The sequence below is a fragment of the Vicia villosa genome, linkage group LG1, assembly GCF_029867415.1.
Source record: "Vicia villosa cultivar HV-30 ecotype Madison, WI linkage group LG1, Vvil1.0, whole genome shotgun sequence".
Classification (NCBI taxonomy): domain Eukaryota; kingdom Viridiplantae; phylum Streptophyta; class Magnoliopsida; order Fabales; family Fabaceae; genus Vicia; species Vicia villosa.
The window spans coordinates 50,024,807-50,046,308 of NC_081180.1; the positions used below are offsets into that span (position 1 = coordinate 50,024,807).

The 21,502-nt window shown below is 32.5% G+C and overlaps 2 protein-coding genes and 1 long non-coding RNA gene across 8 annotated transcripts; 1 reads left to right on the plus strand and 2 right to left on the minus strand.

Moving 5' to 3' along the window:
• Positions 1-764: 764 nt before the first annotated feature.
• Positions 765-3,473, minus strand: LOC131637373 (uncharacterized). Its single transcript, XM_058907971.1, has one exon. It carries the CDS (start codon positions 3,290-3,292, stop codon positions 1,022-1,024), a length of 2,271 nt encoding a protein of 756 aa, XP_058763954.1. The 5' UTR covers positions 3,293-3,473; the 3' UTR covers positions 765-1,021.
• Positions 3,474-4,114: 641 nt separating this feature from the next.
• On the plus strand, positions 4,115-12,756 carry LOC131637384 (protein FAR1-RELATED SEQUENCE 5-like). Of its 5 annotated transcripts, none has more exons than XR_009294329.1 (9): positions 4,115-4,409; positions 4,543-4,663; positions 8,507-10,830; positions 10,993-11,055; positions 11,139-11,234; positions 11,329-11,397; positions 11,537-11,675; positions 11,937-12,037; positions 12,434-12,756. XR_009294329.1 is itself a non-coding variant. In XM_058907977.1 (9 exons), exons 3-8 carry the CDS (start codon positions 8,581-8,583, stop codon positions 12,030-12,032), a joined length of 2,886 nt encoding a protein of 961 aa, XP_058763960.1. In that variant the 5' UTR covers positions 4,115-4,409; positions 4,543-4,663; positions 8,507-8,580; the 3' UTR covers positions 12,033-12,037; positions 12,434-12,756. The 5 variants fall into 5 exon arrangements, 3 of the variants coding, with proteins under 3 accessions (XP_058763960.1, XP_058763969.1, XP_058763966.1); XM_058907977.1 differs by having other exon boundaries at positions 11,537-11,848; XM_058907986.1 differs by lacking the exon at positions 10,993-11,055 and having other exon boundaries at positions 11,537-11,848.
• Positions 12,757-17,748: 4,992 nt separating this feature from the next.
• Positions 17,749-20,860, minus strand: LOC131637410 (uncharacterized). Of its 2 annotated transcripts, none has more exons than XR_009294331.1 (3): positions 18,650-20,860; positions 18,441-18,516; positions 17,749-18,079 (listed from the first exon to the last, which is right to left on the minus strand). It is a non-coding gene; the product is annotated as an uncharacterized LOC131637410 (long non-coding RNA). The 2 variants fall into 2 exon arrangements; XR_009294334.1 differs by having other exon boundaries at positions 17,749-18,140.
• Between the last annotated feature and the right edge of the window lie 642 nt (positions 20,861-21,502).

Genomic DNA, 21,502 nt, shown 5'->3' on the forward strand with positions numbered 1-21,502 from the left:
GTTTATTGAAGAAAAAAATATTATCGTTTCATTAAATTTTCTTTATTTGAGAGATTAAACTTTTTAATTGATAATAATATATCTTATTTATAAAATAATTTATATAATTGAATCAATTCCTTTCTTGGATTCTTTCGGTTAACTCCTGGTGATAATGGCCAAAAAAATTCTACCAAATACCAATAATTCAAGTATTCAATGACAGTCTCTTTATGTTTTTTCAACATCTAAACAGTGAAGCTCTTGACAAGTACATGGTTGCTGTTTAACACTATTGTGTTCCTAGGTAGAATCAAAGAATCCAGTGGTTACATAATTGGAGTACAACTTCAACAAGAGTGACTTAACCTATGTCATGTCTCTATCTATTTTAACCGTAGACACAAACACGACACTAACGCATATGATTACACATGGACACGTATGATTACGCTCAATTATTTTTGGTTTTTAAGTTGGTTAAGATGTTTATGATAATGTTTCATATGAATTTGTTCATCAGTAACAAATTGTTACTTATCAGATTGCATTGTTCACATTATTATACTGCAAATCTGGACACAAAGTGAATGCTTAAAAGAATCAACAATGTGAGTAATTAAGTGACCAAAAAGTAACTTAGAAGAGGGTCTTTAGTACCACACTCCCCTTTGACTTAAGAGACAAAAAGCTGATTTTGCCTTTGAATTAAACAGACTTCAATTTATGTATGTGATTGAAAGCATAACACCTTTCCAGAATTTACAAATGTAACAACAGATAGATAATTCAGAAGATTCTATTCTATTATCTGAACAAATTACTAGAGAATAGAATTTCTACAACATCCTTCACCATTCAGTAAACACCATTTTGTTATGCACTTTTTTTTCTTCTTCTAGTGTTACAAACAAAGGTGAGGAAATTCTCAAAATCATGTGGCAGGAAAGAAAAAAGGATAGTGAAAAGAATTCAAAAATAAATTCTAAAAAATTTAAAATTCCTACCTGATGAAATTAACTAAATAATAAAAAAAAAATTGTTACACTGATGAACTATCAACAAGAACATCATTCAACACATCATCCTCACCATTTGCGAAGGTGAAAAACTCCGCATCCTTATCTTCATCACTTGAAAAATCTCTTCTTTCCAATTTAGAATGCGCTGCAACAAAAATCAACTTCTGAACCTTATCAAGTGAAGTCTTGTAGTGACCATGAGAACAAATCCATTTCCATAATGACCAACTACATTTGAATCCACAACATGTTGCATGAAGGAAAATCAACCTCACAGCGACTCTTCCTAACGATTTGAATTCGGTTAAATAAGTTTCCCAAACAAGTCTACTACTTTGCGGATTAACAATCCTCATTTTCCCGGTAATAGGATCTCGTTCCTTCATTTGTACGGCTTGTGCGTAAACCGGGTCGAGCCCTTCTGTTCTCCATTTCATGAGTTCCATTAGAACAATGTGTGCCTCGTCTCTTGAAACAAGCCTAGTTATGAGCCTATCGACGTCTTTCTCTTGTTCTGGTGTTAAGTGCTTAAATGGTGGAAGATACTTTCCACTTGTGTCTCTTATTAGGTAAAGAGGGTCAAGAATGTATGAAGCAGCCCAAGCAGGGTGGTAGTTTTTCCTAAACCGTCTTTCGATTAACTTTTCGATCGCTCCTTCTGCAATGTTGAATTTCGAACACCAATCTTTCACTTTTGTTCTTAACTCATTCCATAGTAAAAGACATTGTCCAACTAATGGCTTTTCTGTTTCAATCTCCTTAGCCATGTCTTTCACCAGTTTAACCAAACCATGTACAGCTTCTAAATCATTCCAAAAACGGACATCGCGAATCATTTCACCGATTTCTATAGCATTCCTGTCTTCCATGGATACCATCTTGAAGGACTCGTCGAGGAGAACCAACTGTAAAGCGCGAACCGAACTCAATGTATCCTCAATCATTACATAAACAGGTTCAAAATTAAAATCCTCAAATTCCCTCATTGGAAAAACTCGAAGCAACCAAGTGTGACCGTACTCCTGCATTTGAAACTTGTGAAAACTGTTTCTAATTACGGAATTGTAATTGACGAAACTCGCCAGCTTGATACAATTCTCGGCCACGGTACGAAACAAAGGAAACTCTTTCGTAAAATCCTTGATCAAACTATTGAAACCTTGATACTGACAAGAGAGATTAACCATCCAATGATTCTGATTCTCCAAGTTTCTCAATGCCTTTGATTTGAACTTGTCCGCAACTATCCCAACACAATTCTGAACAAGATTCCCACAAATGCCACTAATTGTCTCCCACAAAACATCCTCAGCATAGTTCGAAGGAACAGAACCATTCACAAAAACAGCTCTTCTATACAAACTTGTCCCATTCGGAAGATTCACAGTCAAATTCACCAATTTCTGATCACTCTCATAATCCTTCATCTTCCATCCATCCGAAGCAATTTGAAAAAACATAGCATCTCGAATCCTCGCTTCTGATTCAGATTTCACTTCCTCAAACTTGGAATCCAACCTCGACCCAACAAACTCTCTAGGAAAAACAGGTGGCAAACCAACCTGTGTAAGAAAAGCTCGAAACTTCGGATGCTCCAAACTCGAAAAAGAAACAGAACCACACGATTCATAAACCCAATCCGCTAAATAATCAATCGCACTATCAACTTGCGTCTTATCAAGAACAACACCAGGTGAAGTTTTAGGACTCTTCAGCTTCTTCACACTATCCTCCAACATAGCCAAAGCTCCCAAATCATCTTTCCCACCAGACAACACCAAATGCTGTTGCTGCGGCTGCGGCAACAAACCCGAAACAACCCGTAACGGATCCGCACCATACTGCTGCATCACCGGCGGCAGAGGAGGAGGCGAGCTTCTCTTACGACGGTGAACAGAAGAAGACGGCGGAGATGAAACTACAACAATAGCACCGGTACCGGCACCGGGACCGGTTTCCGGCGAAACAGATGAAATAGGTTTTGCTGCGGAATTGAAATTAGGGCAAGTTCCGCGTTTCAAATGTTCGGAAGCTGTTCGTGAAGGATTTGACGCGGAGAAAACGGCGTCGCATAGAAAACACCGTAACTTAACGGCTTTGGGGAGTCCCGTTTCGTTGTTATGAACGAGTAACGGTTCAAGGTGTGACCAATACCATGCACCTTTTCCTTTAATCGCTTTGTTACGAACCGTAACTAAACCTTCGTAACGTTTCTGAATAGCTTTCGCTGTTGCTTCCTCTGACGAATTCGTGTCTACGATAGACGGCGTCGTATTAGTACTAGCCGCCATTATTATACAAACTTAACCGTAAACGGTAACCGTTAACTTTAACGTTATGTTTCTGTGTTTTGTTTCATCTTCGTGAAGTTGAAGAGTTTTTTTTTTCTATGATTCAGAATTTGTGAGAAGCATTGTTAAAGAGAAGTGAGACTGAAATGGCAAAGCGAATGAGAGTGAAGAGAGACTTAGCTTTTTCACGCGATTAGCATTGGCGCGTGGGGGACATTTTTGAAGGTGAGAGATGGAATGGAACTGACACGTGCGAAGGTTTAGACGTGATGATTTGGGAGTGGTGCACACGCGCTTGGATGATTGTTGTTTCTGCGGTTTTGTGTTTGTTTTTTTCTGGTTGTTTTGGTGGGTCTTACTTTGTCCTTGTCTCTTACTTTTTTTTTTTCTTTTTCATTTTATTCTTGTTTGGAGTTTTATTTTTAATTATAATTGGTTTTGTATTGAAGTGCAATAATTTTGTTAACTATTTAAGGGAAGAAATGAAAAGGAAAATATTTTTCTGTTGTATATATTATTATTAATTTGTTTATGAGTGAGTTTTTTATTTGTGACGTGTAATTATAATATTTTGACGGTAAACGACGTTTGTTATTGGATGTATATTCAGAGGTGGACATTGTGGAATTTATTGAAGGTGAGCACTCCTGTACCCATCCAATTTTATTGGGTACCAGTACCCTCTTGACATGTCCAATTTTGATAGGTCCACTTAATTAATGTTATTAATATTATTTTTATTATAAATAATTATTATATTAATAAATATTATACTATTAAATTTATGAAATTATAATATTACCCAACCAATTTCGGTTTCTTTATTTTTTCTTCTTCTTAATTTGGATTATTTTCAAGCAGACTATTCTCCTATTCTCCACAACCGCCGTCGACTGGCTTTCTTCTTCCTCTTTTGCTAAATTTCTCCGCAACCCCACATCACTGAACACCATAAGGGAATCTCTCGCAGTTACGGCGACACATCTCCGCAATCACACTTCATTGAACGTCAGAAGAGAATCTATCGCAGTTACCAGCGACACAACCTTCCACCACACCTCTTCTTTATCGAATTGCACTTTGTGGATTACATGTCTGAGCATTTCTTCTGATGCCAGTAAGTATTCATCATTTTCTCTTCAATGCTTCTTCCAAAACCCTAGAAAGTTGCAATTTTTTTGATAAATAAAACAAATTTATAACAGTGTTAATGGTTTTGTTTTGTGTTTGTTGGTTGTGATTGATTTTAGGAATAGGAGTTAAGGAAGCTGTTGAAACCAAAAAAGCACAAGCAGCATTGGTCCATATTCCCAAGCAAACAAAGTCAATAGCCTTCTCTCTATATCTGACGTACTTCACCTTGTTCTCAAGGTTTTCCTTCTAGCACCATCTTTAAAATGTATACCATATGTTTGTGTTTTTGTGTGTCCTTCTAGCACCATCTTTATAATGTATACCATATGTTTGTGTTTTTGTGTGTAAAACTGCAAAAGATTTCTGTGAGTGAATTTTGTTATGTGTGAACACGTGAGCTAGAATTGCAAGCCATATAAATTTCTTGTTAACAACGAGTCGACTCAGTAATAATACTAACGAGTGTTGTAGCATAGTAAGCCAGTAATCAAACTTTAGTAGAACCCGTAATTGAGTCGAAACCGTAAAGTTATATACATTAATATAGACGTGTCTCATATAAAAACTTATTTTATATAGGGAATATATTCAAATAGTAATAAGATCAATGTTAAACATTAATATACCAACCGTGCCTCATATGATACTTAGCCACCTAAAAGAGTATTCACATCAAACTGATACGCCAGGGTATGTTAGAGTTCTACCCTTCTTATTAGTCATCGTGATCAATATGTTATACTTTGGTTCAATCTCATGATCATCTTAAACAATTAAACTTGAAATCAAAATAGTTTAGTTTACCTTGATACTTTGGTTGGTATCCAGCTCCTGTATATTGGTCATTGCTCCATGTCATTGACAATTCTCTTGCAGATAACATAAATGATTTTTTACCCGAACACTTATCCAATTAAAATATCTTAGAATAATAAACTAGGCAATTAAAGTGCGTAGAAAACATTCACTTTCAACATCTTCCTATGCACAACATGTAACACCATGGGTGACTAAACCTGATGATGGATGTATTTAGTATTAAACTGGCATTAAAGACGGACATACACACCAAGCAGTATAATCTTAAAGTCCTAACAAACAGGGAATCCTACTGTTCCGTGACTAGTTTTACACTTGATTACCTTTCTATGCACAGCCATGTAAGACTAGAACCACTTAATATAGAATTGTAAACAAATAATTATATCATAACTAAGTTAGAGAAATCATCTGTTTGCATAAACACACTAGTCACACCAGGCACATCACTTAAATGTAGCGCAGATACACACCCATAAAGACCGGTGCATCAACAAAATAAAAAATGTACAACTAAATGCATAATAAACAATTAAGACCTCAATTTTTTGCTTCATAGTTTCAATATAACAGTACCTAAAAGTCATAACTATAACCTATTGAAAAGAAATAGAGGCAGAGAGTCGACACTCGCCGTTTAAGAGCACGCAACCAAACTCCTTCAGGAACCAAAGCATAATGACGGCCATAAAACCCACCTCCAAATTCTTAATCTTCTCACGATCCTCTTCCTTTTTCAGATGGAGCAAAATCTCTGACTCAGAATCATAATTCGAATACACTATGTACAGAACACCTTCTACACGATTAGCTTCAACTCCTGCATCAATCCACCACCTTTACTTCAATAAAAGCAAACATCAAATTAAAATTAAAATTAAAATTCATAAGCTGCACCATAAGACATCCAAGAAAAAAATTAAGCCAATCAACCTCAAATCCAATGTCAATTTGTCTTGACAAACTTAACGACATCAAAGCAAAAGCAACACATGAAATCAAACCTAATACATCTGATTTTCCATTCACTTTTTTGTCATAGAAACATGAGTAAACAGAAGTTAGCATCAGAACCAAAAACGCTATGTGAGCTTTTAATATTAGACTCCTTGATAGTTGGAATTTCTTTGGGAGTAACACAAAGCTACACGTGATGAAACTTACAATTACGTAGAGAAAAATCTTCAGTAAATTCCAGTCTCCAAATAGACGTTTGAAAGAGGAGCTTAGTGCGTAAGAGAGTAGTCCAGTTATACTTGATATGAATCCTGTAAATCTCCATAATAAAGGGTGATTTAAGAAGCTGTTAGTTGGGATATTTGGAATCATATTTTTTTATGAATTATTGTTGAGTGTGTAATTTTACACAAGAAACTCAAATGAAATGGAACTGTCTAACAATTATTCTTGAACATGTATTATTAGGATGTCTTTTTTTTTTATCTTTCCATGTAATGACGCGGAGAAACAGTGTCATTGAACACTAGTGACAAAATTTTCTAATATATATTGAAACTTTTCTTCTTTTATAATTACATCTATGATCTATCACTTTCAATAATTTTCTTCTCTGCGATTTTCACACGTAATCGAGATTGAAAGTTTGGAACCTTTCTTTTATTCAACGTTATTTATGAAACAACTACTTGAAAGTGATATATGAATCATTATTCATAGTCATACTAGATGGGAACAAAATCTGGTAACTAGATTTTTCATAAAGGTAAATCTGTATTTCTAAAAAGGGAAATGATAGAACAACTTATTAGCGAAAGGTGTTCATTATGGTGATTCTAGGTAGGGTGGCTGTTATGGATCCGCCAGAAGTTCTAATAACAAGACCGATCTAATTCGGGAGGGTTCAGTCCAATACACTCTCATATATATCAAATTGAAAGTAGATTGTATCACATGTAAATTTGGATATATCTTACAGAGGTTATGTTGGCCAAGCTTAGTGCGGATATGTTGAACGATCAAGTCAATTGCTACACGATTATCTCCCCCACGAGGTATGATTATGTCAGCATACTTTTTGGATGGAAGAATAAAATCATCGAAGGCAGGCTTAACAAACTTAGCATACTGAAAATTTAGTATGATATTCCGTATCAGCCACAGAATTTCATGTATCGGTCGACAGTCAGGAAATAGTGTTGTACAAAGGCAAAACCAAATACTTGTTCAGAAAAGAAAAACAGAACAAACCAAATTCCAACATGCACTCAACCTATCATGTTAGTAGTTACTAGTGTCATTCTCGAAAACAAGCAACGCATAGATGTGGAGAGAAATATAGGAATAGGATCGCAATACAAGCAAGAAAAATATTATATTTTTTATGCTAAAATAACATGTCTTTTTTTCATTTAAAAAAAGAAGAAAAACCATTTGATGATTTAGTGCACTATTGTATATTTAAGACATGAAACATCATAATGCAAGAGTTTCAGGATTAGTTGTTCACTTGTTTGCATATTATATGGCAATGCAATTTTGGCTCAAAGCATATCTTCCTTTACAATTAGTGGGACTTCTTGTATCTAACACTAGTTTGTCTCTGCTACTTCTTTGTTATCTTGCTAACAAAAAACATATTTTATCAATTGTAAGATATAAATAAAAATAAATTGTTACTTTTTACAAGAGAGGAACAATGGTAGCGTGAATAATCTTAGTCTTCTCCACAAGAGAGTATTTGCTCATTCTAATATATATATATATATATATATATATATATATATATATATATATATATATATATATATATATATATATATATATATATATATATATATATATGTACTCCAAGAGTAAATTAAAAGTGTTACTCCAATTCACAACTATTGATTTTGTTTTAATCTTATGGTCCTAAATTATGCTTAATTGTTGTCATGTGATCAATCTCAAACCGTATCTTCTTAAAAGGGATTAAATCTTAAACTGAATCAAATCTTAAAAAACGAAATCCCAAATATCCATGGTTGTCTCATATATGTATTGCGTTGTTGTTGGTTTGGTGATAGGTTTGTTAGTGTTACTTTATATTCATTCCCTTCGTGCTTTTGCATTAAAACACCGTAAGAAAGCAACAAATTATCAAGGTCAGAACTTGAAAACAAATGAGTCATTTAGTTTTTTCTCCACACCTGCTACTTATTTGTTTTTATATTCTATGCACTTTGCTTTTTGTTTGTTTTGGTTTTGTGATTTCTTTTGGCATACCAACACTTAAGGTTATTACTTTTTCATGTGGTGCAGACAATAAATGCGGTAGGAGTAACGATTGTAAAGTAGACATTCAATTCATAAAGATTATAAATTGTGTAGCAAGCATGGATAATGGTGAAGATGCTGATGATGTCGGGAGGAACAATGGTAGTTATGTGGATAATGAAGAAGGAAAAGAGGATTTGGATGATTACAAAGATATAGGTGAAATCTCAGATGATGATATAAGAGATATGAAATTTGAATCAGAGAAAAAAGCTTGTGAGTTTTATGAAACATATGCAGAATATCATGGGTTTGCGGTAAGAAGAGATGAGATTGACCGTGATTTCAAAAAAAATATTATTATGCGCCAATTAGTTTGTAATAGAGAGGGGAAAAGACATAAGAAACATATGTTAAGGGTGGATCGACATAGGGGGCCAAGGCCAATCACTCGAACAGGTTGTCTTGCTCGGTTACGTGTGGCATATGATGTAGTGACTAGAAGTTGGAGAGTTGTTGCATTTGAATCCGCTCATAATCATAAGTTAACTCCACAGCGGTTTGTTCATTTTATTCCTAAGTATCGTCGACTGAGTGAAGCTGATAAAGCGCTTGTTGATGGCTTGCATACATGTGGTGTTAGAACATGTCATATTTTGGGTTTTATGTTGGGTCAGAAAGGTGGTCATGAAGATTTGGGATTTATCAAGAAGGACCTATATAATTATTTTAGTAATGGAGCCAAGGCTAAAAGAGAAAATGGAGATGCTTTTGCTGCTTTGTCTTATTTACAAGCTAAAGCCGACAATGATCCGATGTTTTTTTCGAAGTTTACCACAACAGAGGATGGCCGTCTACAAAATTTATTTTGGTCAGATGGAACTAGCCGATTTGACTTTGAATGTTTTGGTGATGTGGTTGCATTTGACACGACCTACAAAAAGAACAGGTACAACAAACCCTTTGTTATTTTTTGTGGGTACAATCATCATGGTGAAACTACAATATTTGGGTGTGCTTTAATTTCAGACGAAAAGACAGAGACATATAAGTGGGTTTTAAATGCCTTTTCTGAAGCAATGTTCCATAAATGTCCAAATGTATTTGTTACTGACGGAGATGGTGCGATGCGGGAAGCTATTAGAGTTGAATTTCCAAATGCGTCACATCGCCTCTGTTTATGGCATTTACATCAAAATGCTATTGAGAATGTCAAGAATTCAAAGTTCCTAGAAGAGTTTAAGTCATTGATATATGCTAACTATACCCCCGAGACATTTGAAGATGTGTGGAAGAGGATTATTGATGATAATGGTCTATCAGAGAACAAATGGGTTAAGAAAACTTATGAAATAAAGAAAATGTGGTCGAGTGCGTACATGCGAGACACACTTTTTTGTGGTATAAGAACTACATCAATGTGTGAAGGTATCAATTCATTTATCCAGGGGTATGTGGACAATAAAAACAGTCTTGTGGATTTCATGCATAATTTTGAAAGAGCTTTGAAAGAATACAGACATAACGAATTATTGTCTGATTTTAAGTCGTTCTATTATGAACCCGTGTTGACAAGTGCTTTAGAAGGAATTGAGACTGGAGCATCAGAGATATTTACATGTAAAAAATTTAGGGATGTTAAAAATGAGATAGAAGGTGCAGCTGCATTGAATATCATTGACAGAATTGAGATTGGTAATAACGTGACATTGAAGATGAATAGATTTTGCAATCCAAATTCTGAATTTTCAGTTTCTCTTGAGAAGACGGAGACTGTATTTTTATGTGATTGTCGACTGTTTGAACGTTTAGGAATTCCGTGCTCTCACATTATTTGTGCCATGAGGCATGAGCATATGAATATGTTTCCAAAAAGTTTGATTTGTAAGAGATGGACTAAATCAGCCAAGGATGATCACATTGCGTCGGTGTTTTCTGAAGAAAGTGATTCTGAAAAGTTGTTCATGTTTCGTAGAGGCGCAATGTCTGCTGCATTCAACACTTTGTGTGATGTTTCTTGTAAAGATTCGGGTTCATATAAAGAGGCTCTAGAAGGAGTTTACAAATTATGTGAAAATATAAAGAAGCGTCATGAAGTAAATGATAAACGAAAGTCTAATCCATCGGTTATTGGTGATCCTGTAGAGGCTAAAACAAAAGGTGCCCCTCATAAGAAAAAAAAATTGTGGAAGACAAAAGGTGCTATTCGTAAAGAAAAAAAGTCATGGAAGTCAAGACAGTGTTCTCATTGTAAACTACCAGATCACACAAAACGGAAGTGCCCGGTACTAGCTGCACGTGATGATTTACATCAGGTTGACGATAAGGTTTCATCCGACCAATCTATTGATGAATCAATGAATTTTAATGTAAGTTAATTATTGTGGTTTATTTTAATTAATTTTAATTAATTTATATACTTCAAAAATTCTTTAATATTATATTCTTGTATTTATATATATATATATATATATATATATATATATATATATATATATATATATATATATATATATTTGGTTTACACTTAGGTGTCCATAGGTCATAGTATCAATGACGACATAGACTCCCTAAAAGTCTCAAATAAAAACAAGGCATGTTTACACTCACCATTGTTATCTAGTTTTATATGTTCATGTTATATTGTATTCAATTTCAATTCAATTTGTTAGTGCAGGGTGTAGATAACGCTCGTGGTAGTAAACAAAAGGGAAAAGGTGTCAATGTTGCTTTTTCAACACAAGACTCTATCAATAAAATAACTTCTAAACAAGTGAAGTGACATTGTTAATTTGTTTACCTTTTAATTGAATCTAAGTAAGTTATATCCATTACATGTTGCTGAAAAGTTTATTATATGTTATTAGGTTGAAAAAGAGAAATCTAGTGGACCAAAGGTAAACATGGCGGATACAAATGGACAAACTCGTCCAACTGTAAGTGCTTTTGTCACTCCGAATCACGCTTTGAATACTGAAATTATAAGGAGTTAGTTTTTGAAATTTTATGGGAATAGATGTTTTTAAAGGTATAATAATATATTTACCTTTATGTGCATGTTCTTATTTATTTCAGAATGTTATGGGACATGACTCTCCTATCAAAATGGAAAGTTTTAATGCAACGTGGCACAATGGTGTGGGATATGGTACTCATTATAATGGGGTTTCGAATCAAAGTGTATCAATCTTTCCCCAATTTGTTCCAAATCAAGGTGCATTGGTTCGCCCTCAATTTATTCCAAATCAAAGTTCATTGATTTTCCCCCAATTCGTTCCAAATCAAAGGGCATCAATTTTCCCTCAATTTCCATTAGTAGACAACTTCACATCACATTCAAATTCTCTTTTATATAACAGATCACATAATATTCCACATAGTACGCATGTGAGTAAACACAATCTTGTTATTAATTATGTATTTTTTGGTCGTCAAATACGTTTTCTCTCTAATTTGTATCCTCTATTTATGTTAGTTTATGGGCACATTGAAGGAGATGGAACATTCTGCAAAGTTCACTAGAAACAAAGGTGAAAATGAAGATTCCAAACCCACAAATCGCAATCGGTGAGACAGGTATCCAAAATGATGTTTTTTGTTTTGTTTTGTTGTATCCTCTATTTGTTTTTTGTTTTGTTTTGCTGAGTAGCTGAGGTTGATTGGAGGCTGGCAGAAGCGATTTCTCTTTTTCTTGTTAGTTGTCTTACTTGAGTTATTTGTTGTATTTGTCTAATCAGATTTTCTAGATTGTAGAAGTATTATTCATTTGATTGGTGGGTGGCTTGGGTATCAAGGTTGATGTTTTTGTTTCTCGTGTTGAATTGTAGACTGTCTTTTCATTTGAACTCACACTATGTTTTCAATTGAGCTCAGACTGTCTTTTTAATTGAGAACTTGGACGTTTGGTGTTTTATGTTGTGTATGGTTTCTTCTGTTATCCCTTACCTTTTGGTAATTCAAAAATATATGCAGTTTGGTTACATCGTTTTGACCACTTCTGCTGGCATCATGGATCACGAAGAGGCTAGGAGGAAGAATGTTGGTGGCAAGGTCCTTGGCTTCTTCTACTGAGTGTTTTTGTGATTTCAACCGGATGTAATGGAGGATCCTATTTCAATAGTAATTGCAGGAGCTGTTTTTGTGATGTGATTTATTTTATTTTGGGAAACGTAGTTGGTCAGTATAATTTATCTGATTTCTTCTATATATTTTTGAATTTACCGAAATGTATTGGCATACTTGTTTTGATTGGCAAAGACATTTATTAAAAGTTTTGAGCATTAGAGTTGTTTGAATTGGCATGGTTCAGTTAGTTATCGATAATGGTGTATAGTATCAACTAGCTTTGAAATTAGCTTAAACAATGAAATATTCCACTTTTAAAATATCAGTTGAACTATACTTTCATAAAAAGATTTGATAGTTATAAAACATCTCTTAATGTGTTGGTGGTGGTGCTGTATTATGAAAGAAATCTGATGTATTAGCTATTTGCTATTTTGTGTTGTTTTTTCTACTGTTTTTGGCATAACTTATGCCTACTGGTAATGAATTATTTTTGCCTTTTCAACAAAATAAAAAGCCTATAATTAATGATTTATTTTTAGAATTTTATAATTATATGGTTTTGATATAAAAAAACTATAATTAATATTAAGTAGCTGCATTTATAATTAATTCCTTTACTTGAAAAAATTATATATTTCGCTACATCAATAATTACTGATTTATTTTCAAAAATTTATATTTATATTTTTTTAATAAAATTGATGTGAAATATCTTAACTTAACATTATAGATACAATTTTGAATCCTTATATGTTATCTACTCACTCTTGGTCTTAAAAAGATGAATAAAATATATTCTTGTAATAAATTTAAAATTTAAATATCAATAATGAATAACCTTAAATTAAAATTATAAAATAATATTTGTTTTTTAATTTTATTTTTAAAATTATATAAATATAATAAGTACTTTTTTTATTAAGTAGTTGATAAAGTATGGAAAATTAGTAAATTTTACTGATGCTATTAAGATGCTAAAAAATAACATTATTTTTTAATTTAAAATATATATTAAATTGATATATTTCATATGTTTTAGAGTTCATTACTATACTAAATTTAAATTACTTGCCCTGGTTCCATTTTATATGAAGTTTTTCCACATTCTTGTAATAAATTTAAATATCAACAATGAATAACCTTAAATTAAAATTATAAAATAATATTTGTTTTGTGAAGTTTGAATGATTTGCATTTTATATGAAATTCACTTGGATGTTGTATTCCTGTATCCTTACGATGAATTAATGAATTTAATGTAATTTGATTATTATGGTTCAATAAGACCCCTTAATTAATGCTAATTAATTGAAAATAATAATTCAATTTAATCTATCTATAAAAGTTAATTTAGAGGAAAAATATTAAAACAAAATATTATATAATTAGAAAGGGTAAAAAAAATAATTCGGATAACAAAACCATTAAATAAGAACTCTAGCGGATGAATATAACTAGGATTATGAATAATAAAATCAATTAGTTCAAAGCTAATAAAATTTAATCAACTTTTATTGCATTCTTCAACTTTTCTTGTTTCCTTTGCCAGACTCAAAATTTCCTCATTCAAGTTGTTGGAAGGATGCAATATCAAGTCCAATGCTATCTTCAGCCTTGTCCCTTCATCAACCTGTAATAAAAATTTCAAAGTTATTAATAAATTTACATGTAGTACTAAAATATATATTAAAAAAATAGAATAATATTGGAAGTCATACATTAATCTTATATGCATGTGCTCCCATTAAATAAAATATATTGCATTCATCATTTATAAATTTATTGTAAACACATTATAAGAAATAAGATGAATACCTATCCAATATGACCAAAGGACTTCCTTTATACAACAACTTTTTGTTTCGGTTGGAGCGTGACGTAATTGATCCGTCATCGTCTTCTCGTTGCCGCTTTGAATTTTTATCTTTGACCATACCTGAGTAGAAAAAACACATGCATAATTTTTTGTTGTGTTTCTATAGTACCAAAAAATTGGGTGAAAATGGTATTACCTGTAGAAACAAAAAGTGATGTGAATAGAAGAAAACTAATCCTAAAATATGGAATAATTATTTATACATACGTTTGAAGTGAATGGTTGTATGGTTGTAGATACTAGAGTGGTGTGAGTGGAGAAAGAAAATAGGAGTGGGGTGGGCCCTTAGTTACCAAGATGCTTACAGTTAATAATTAATGAGAGGTTATACTATATAGTATATAAATGGAGAGAACGTGTGTTATTGAATGGATAGTAAGAAATGGTCTAAATGATAGTGGAACCATAAAATCTTCAATTAATTCAATTTAATAAATAATTAGTAACCCACTTTCTTTTTCCGTTATTAATTCTCTCTTATTATTTCAAAGCACAAACAAATATTTACTCTTTCTCATTGCAAAGCGTCACTCTTAATATTTTCTTCTTAATAATTGATTTTTTTAAAACTATTTCTTTTTTTAAAATTTTAATCTTAATAAATTTATATATTTATTTTTATTGTTGTAATGAGAAAGAAAAGATATAGTTACCTTATTGAATTTGAGATTGAGAGTGTGCTCCTCTCAAGATGTCAGGTTCGAAACCCGCTAGGTCCAAATTGTTTATTAAAAAAAAATAATAGAAAATGTATTGTTAGAGTTTGTAGTGCTTGTTTGAAATTAGTGTGCGAATGACATATTTGATTTTAAAGTTATCTCTAATATAATTATTAACTGCAACAATTGAAAAAACCTTTTCTACTATGAATATTAACAAAATTGGATGCAAAATAACATAGGTGATGATAGTTAAATTATTATATTGTTTAGTTATTTACATTGAAGAGAGATATTTTTATTGATGTTGAAAATAAATAAAAAATTATTTAATATTTTTAGAACATGAAAAATTATAGAGAATAATTATAATGTATATTTATATTTTTGCAAAAGTGAGTTGAACAATAATTTCTAGTATAAAAATCACATTTAAAAATCACGTTTGATTAAAAACTACAAATTCTAGTTTCAAGTAGAATCAATTCTGAAAAGTATAATCAATTTTGCTCGAGACTACTGTAGGTACTCCTCAGCAAAATAGTCTAGCTGAGAGATTCAATCGAACAATTCTAAAAAGGATTAGTTGAATGTTGGTTAGTGACTAACAACCTTGCACGAGCAACCGCCGGTGACTAACAACCAATGACATGTTCAGTTATCTGATTTATGGTATCACTTACCGTATCATTTGTGGGAGGTTATTAAAAAAATGGTAATTTCAGTAACTATTCAATAAAATCTCCCCATTAACACTAATTAAATCAAAATAATTATTTTTAATTAAATAACTATTCATACCATATGTTTAATAAAAATAATTTCAAATAATATTGATACGATTATGTTTACATTCCTTTTGGTACGGTTGGTGAATTCGATAAGGTGTTGGCTTTGAATTGGGGTTCAAAAGTACCTTGCAAAATCAAGGCATTCGGGTGGAGATGTCTTATTAATAGGCAACTGAACCCTAATCCATTAATCATAAAAGAAGTGCATCAGTACAAAGGCGAATATTGATCATGCAATTGGAGTGGCTCTCTATACTACAGAAGTCACTTAGGAGCACATGCTTATCTTTCTATTGTTCTATTCTATCAATAAAGAATAAGAGAAGCAAGGTCCATAAAAGTTTTAAAGACGCTCGACATAAATTGATAAGATATGAAATAGTAAGTTTGGCTCACCGTGTTCTCCCACTATAGGGTCCAATCATACTAAAAAAAAGAGTTTGATCCTAGCTTAGAAGGAACACTAGCTATATGCTTAACACATGCAAATGTTTTTACAAGAAAGATATATAGTGGTGGTGTACATAATTTGTTGTGGATTGATATCTTGACAATATCTTGAGCGTTCTGTAAGTTGCATGCCCACTTCAAAGAAACTCTCTTGTATGGAAGAGATTCACTGACCTTTTTCTTGTCAAGCTTCTCATTTCCCTTCTGATGTTTCTTCTCATCAGAGTTGGAGGCTTCTGACTTCGGAACACCACCACCATGTCCCTTCTTAGCTTCAGACCAAGACTTCTTCTGACTCTTCTTACCATAAGATGTCTTTAGAGGTTGTTCTACCTCTCTTTCAGAGGTTCTCTTAGTCAAATGCAGCTCTTGTACTTCTAGTCAACTCTGCAGCTCTTTAATTATCATGGTGCTGAGATCTTTAGAATTATCAATTGCATTACTGCTGTAGCATCGTGCCAGTATGCCCCACGCAGCCTTCGCCATCGTTGAATTAGCGATTTTCTCAAATACATTCGCATTCACACACTGATGGGTGTAGAACAACGCCTTCTAATTTTTCTTCCTCATATATATTTGCACGTTTCTCCGTTCCTTCGTCGCATCTACTGCAAACGGAACGCAACCATCGGTGACAAGATCAAGAACGTCTTGAGGACTAAACAACACACGCATCTGAATCATCCACTTATTCTAATTTTTTCTATCAAACACGAGAAGCTTTGTATTCAAGTTATTTCTACCGTTCATCTTTGTTCTTATGCATGAAACTCACTTAGATCTCACCAAACACTTGTGTTTTCCAATCCTACAAAATCAAGAAATATAATTTTGTTACGATTCCGATCGTGAATTCAACATGAATTCAAGAAACAAAATTAATCACACACGCCTCCCGTACACTCGTATTTCCCTGGGAATCGAACCGTATCTCAAAATACCAATTATTGGTGCACAAGATTGTCAAAAGACTTAATAACTTTTATATATAATATAAGATAAAAAATAAAAATAAACGAATGTTAGTAGAAAATAAATGAATATGAAATATTACTAAATAGTCTCAAACTTTTATCAAAAATAAGTTATTAAAAAAAAGAAGAAAAAAAGAGTTGTTAGTGAAATAATCGTTTACATATTTTAAAATTTTAAAAATAATAAAAAAATAATAATAGTTAGTAGAAGAAACATTAGTTTTTAAATAATAATTAAATAAATAATAAATATATAAATATGAAAAAAATTGCAAAATAATTTCACATTTTTGGCTCCAATTCATAACAATTATATATAAGATTAAGGTAGTGATTCAATAAAATATTCATTAAATTTTAATTACCTGAAAATAACTATTCAATTTATTGTATCATTTATTTGGTCCATTTAAAGCCATGGATGCAAGACATTATAACTTAACCTAAAAGTTAAGACAATAGACTGTGATTGAATGAAAATAAACTAGTAAATGAAATAAATATCATTCAGAATTACCGTGGCAACAAATTTCAAGGATAAAGCACACCAGGCCACACATGAGGCCAAACAACAACCCAGTTTATAACAGAAATACAAAAAACTACTGCTAAAACAACAAGAACCAGTCTAAAAACCATATGCCTGCTTCAGCATCTACAATATACTAAATCACCCTAAAACCGAAAACAAATGATGTTACACAGTTGAAATTATGGAGCTACCACCAAGAAAAAGACCAGCACAACGGAACACCGGCGGAGCTAAGATCCAACGCAGCCCTGAACCGAAGGGCACCATACTGCAATGATCACCAAGCAAACGCCTCAGACTAATACAAACGACAGATTTGAACCGAAAAACTTCACTTGCAATAAAAATAGAAAAGATAAATTTAGCATGATAAATGGAAATATATCTACTGTCATAAATGTAAGGTGGGGGATTGTAAAACTATATTTATTTCAATAACCGGTCATTGTCTAGGCAACTCAACCCGTAATTGCAATTTTTCATATCATACAAATTAATGTATCTATGCATAATTTCGCATTTCAACATATATATGAATATATACAGGTCATTATCTATGCATATATTCAGGTCATTATCTATGCATAAATTTTGTATCCAAATTTCAAGCAAATATCAAAATTCATCACCTTATGCATATATTCAAATCCTGAAATGTAGAGTAGGAACCATCTGAGGAATAATATAAGGATGATCATCACCCATCTGCAAAGAAAGCAGCAGATACACCATTTGATTACCACATCATGGAGTAACATTGAAAGATCAAAGATGAATGCAGAAAGAAAAAAATGCTTTAAAGAAGTTCAAATCAGAACATAGATCTTTAGTATAGCACCTGAAGAAACCATTCTAATCTTGTACTTTATGAAGCATAGTAGAGAAGTAAAATATTTTATGCTATCTGACCAAAAGGTTGCAGTCTTTCCCGTTCTAGTAGTAGCTCTTATGCCAGCTCATATCCATCCTGCATTGTTAGTTACATCGCAGTTCAACTTTCCTAATACCCGATTTTCTAGATACTCATACATCTGAAAGTTGCATAATGTTACTTTGACCCAACCGACCACGAATTCAATCTACTTCGGTTCTAAAATTGTTTGTACACTATGATTTGATTCACTAACCAAAAATAACAGTTCAGTTATTTTAACTTCAGTACAGTTTGGTTTGACGGTATAGTTCAGTTCATAGTTTTTTTTAACAGCCTTAATAACATGTGTTGCAAAAATTAAAAGTGGATGAAATATTTTGGATGAAAGTTCAAAATTACCTTGTAGAAGTTATAAGCTGAGTTGACTAAGAAATCAGAGTAAGTAGGAAAATCATATTCCACTTGTCTCATATGAGACAAATAGTATGTGTTAGAAATACCATTGCTTCCTAATACCACAAAAGAGGGACTATTGACTAAGATGAAATTTGTTCTATCTTCACCAACAAGTATTTTAAGTCTCACAATGTAATCTTTGAACAAGTCTAGTTGTCCAGACATAGATATAGCTACCTGCTTAAACAGAGTAAGGAAGAATAGTTCATAAATGAAAATACCAATTTTTTTTAGTAATATTTTTGGGGCTGATGAAAAAAAATGTTTGCCTCTAATTTTGATGTCATAGGATCATATCCTGCACCACCAGATGCAAAGTTCACACCTGTAAGCAATTCACTAGGCTGCAGATTTGGATCTAAATATGATGGTAAATACTCTTTTATTCCTAATTCTGAAACTGATAGTACAATTTAAAATTAAAAACAAAAAACAACTATATTAAAATTCACATCTTAGATTAAATTATTTAGTATTTCTTTTGTTTACTTTGGGTTTATCATAAGATATAAGCATTAGTAGCACTGCTTAAAATAGCTTCTTATGACATGTTAATAAACTATTTTCAGCTTATTTTCACAAACTATGGTCAAAGTCGTATTAAACTTTTATCTATAATTTAACCAAGACAAATTAATTAGATGCACTATTTAACTACAATTTAACAATAACAAATATTTTGTGAGATTCTATTTAATTAGGACATTCTATTTGGCTACGATTTATCACAAATTTTATAATTTGACCTTTTTTTTTATAGAAATAATTTATAATAAGACATAGACATGTGTTATAAGTGACCGAATCACTCAATACAATATTAAGATTTTAGTTATTGTCATTTCGATTCGTAATTAAAAGAAAATGAGAGTAATACAAAACTTATATTACCTATAAAATCAGACGGAAGCTAAATCTTCCATATGAAATTCCTCCTTTAAAATCTCTTCCATAAGGAAGGTAATTGCACCGAGACGGTGTTGACATATTGTTGTTATTTCCAGTATACATGTATGAATCTCCAAACACAAAAACCGCTGTAATCGAAACATTTGGCAGCAGTTTCAAAACAGCCTTTGTTTTGCAAAAAAATAACTAAAAATATTTTCAAACGGAGAAATGTAGTGGAAAATAGATAAGAATGTGTATGGAACTTCATAATGTATAGAAAAGGTACACTACTAATACAACTGTATATAGTTTTTTTTTAGAAAGCTTTCTCCTTCTACTTCAATATCAATATGACTGTAGATCAATAATAATAGTAGTAATGACAAAAATTGAAGGGTATTTATTTGTGCTGTGATGAGAGATTGTTATGCAATGAAGGTAAAGTGGAACTACATTCAGTTTGTCTGGTAGGAGACTCTCTGAAACTAAAAATCGGTAAAGTGGATGCAAAAAGAACTTACAGGATAGACTTAGAATTTGATTTCGCGGTTCCGGCGACGGAGCTATTTGCGATTCGATACGGCGTGGTGTTCATGGTGTTGAATCGGGGGAGATGGCCGCGTATTAGGCTGCCTGCGTCGGAATCGGAAGCGATTGCGGTGGCTGCAGGGTAGAGTCGGAGCTTCGTCGGAATGGATGGAGATCGCGTCGGACTCCCGGCCGGAAACGCTGGCCGGTGGCTGGGAGCAGTCCAATCATGGGTGTTTAGGTTATCTCTATTTGATTTTTCTGAAATGCAAAATTGATTCGATGGAAATAAGAATAGAGTAAACCAGAGGTTATCTCTGCAATTATATAAATTTTTTATTTAATTTGTTTAAAATAATCATGAAATATAAGTAAGACAAATGGCCATTTTTTATTCGTCCATCTCAATTGGGTACCAGTACCCATTTGAAACAACAGGGTACCTAAGAATTTGCCTTTATTGAATTCCAAAATAGGTACTGTGCTCTCCGACATGGCTGACAGTTAAAAAGTGCAATATATGACGTCATTATTTTTGTCAAGATACTACTAGTATATTCATTTAAACGTGGGCAAAGCCCAATTGACTTAATTTGTTGTGAAAAAGCCCAAGTGACTTATTATTTCCACCTTATGTGATGGAGAACCATTCTAAGAAAAATTAAAAATGTCTCTTACAAATTCTATATGTATTTTTAAAGGTATCTATTTTGCACCAAATGTATTTATAAATGGTCACATTTTTTTTGTCTGAAAAATAGTCGGGATATGCACTTGTGTATTTACCGTATACGCACCTCATGCATTCATAATTATTTATAACTAAGACACGTTTATTTTAACATAAATTGATTATGAGATGCACTTTTGTTTCTCCCTATACATAACACATGTATTTTTAATTGAGACACATTTATTTTAACATAAATGGATTCGAAAATG

Bases quoted from the DNA above. Each gene is read 5' to 3' on its own strand.
- LOC131637373 (XM_058907971.1), bottom strand. From the start codon at position 3,292: ATGGCGGCTAGTACTAATACGACGCCGTCTATCGTAGACACGAATTCG.
- LOC131637384 (XM_058907977.1), top strand. From the start codon at position 8,581: ATGGATAATGGTGAAGATGCTGATGATGTCGGGAGGAACAATGGTAGT. The intron at 11,056-11,138 runs GCATGTTTACAC...TTGTTAGTGCAG, and splicing joins AAGTCTCAAATAAAAACAAG to GGTGTAGATAACGCTCGTGG. The intron at 11,398-11,536 runs GTAAGTGCTTTT...TATTTATTTCAG, and splicing joins ATGGACAAACTCGTCCAACT to AATGTTATGGGACATGACTC.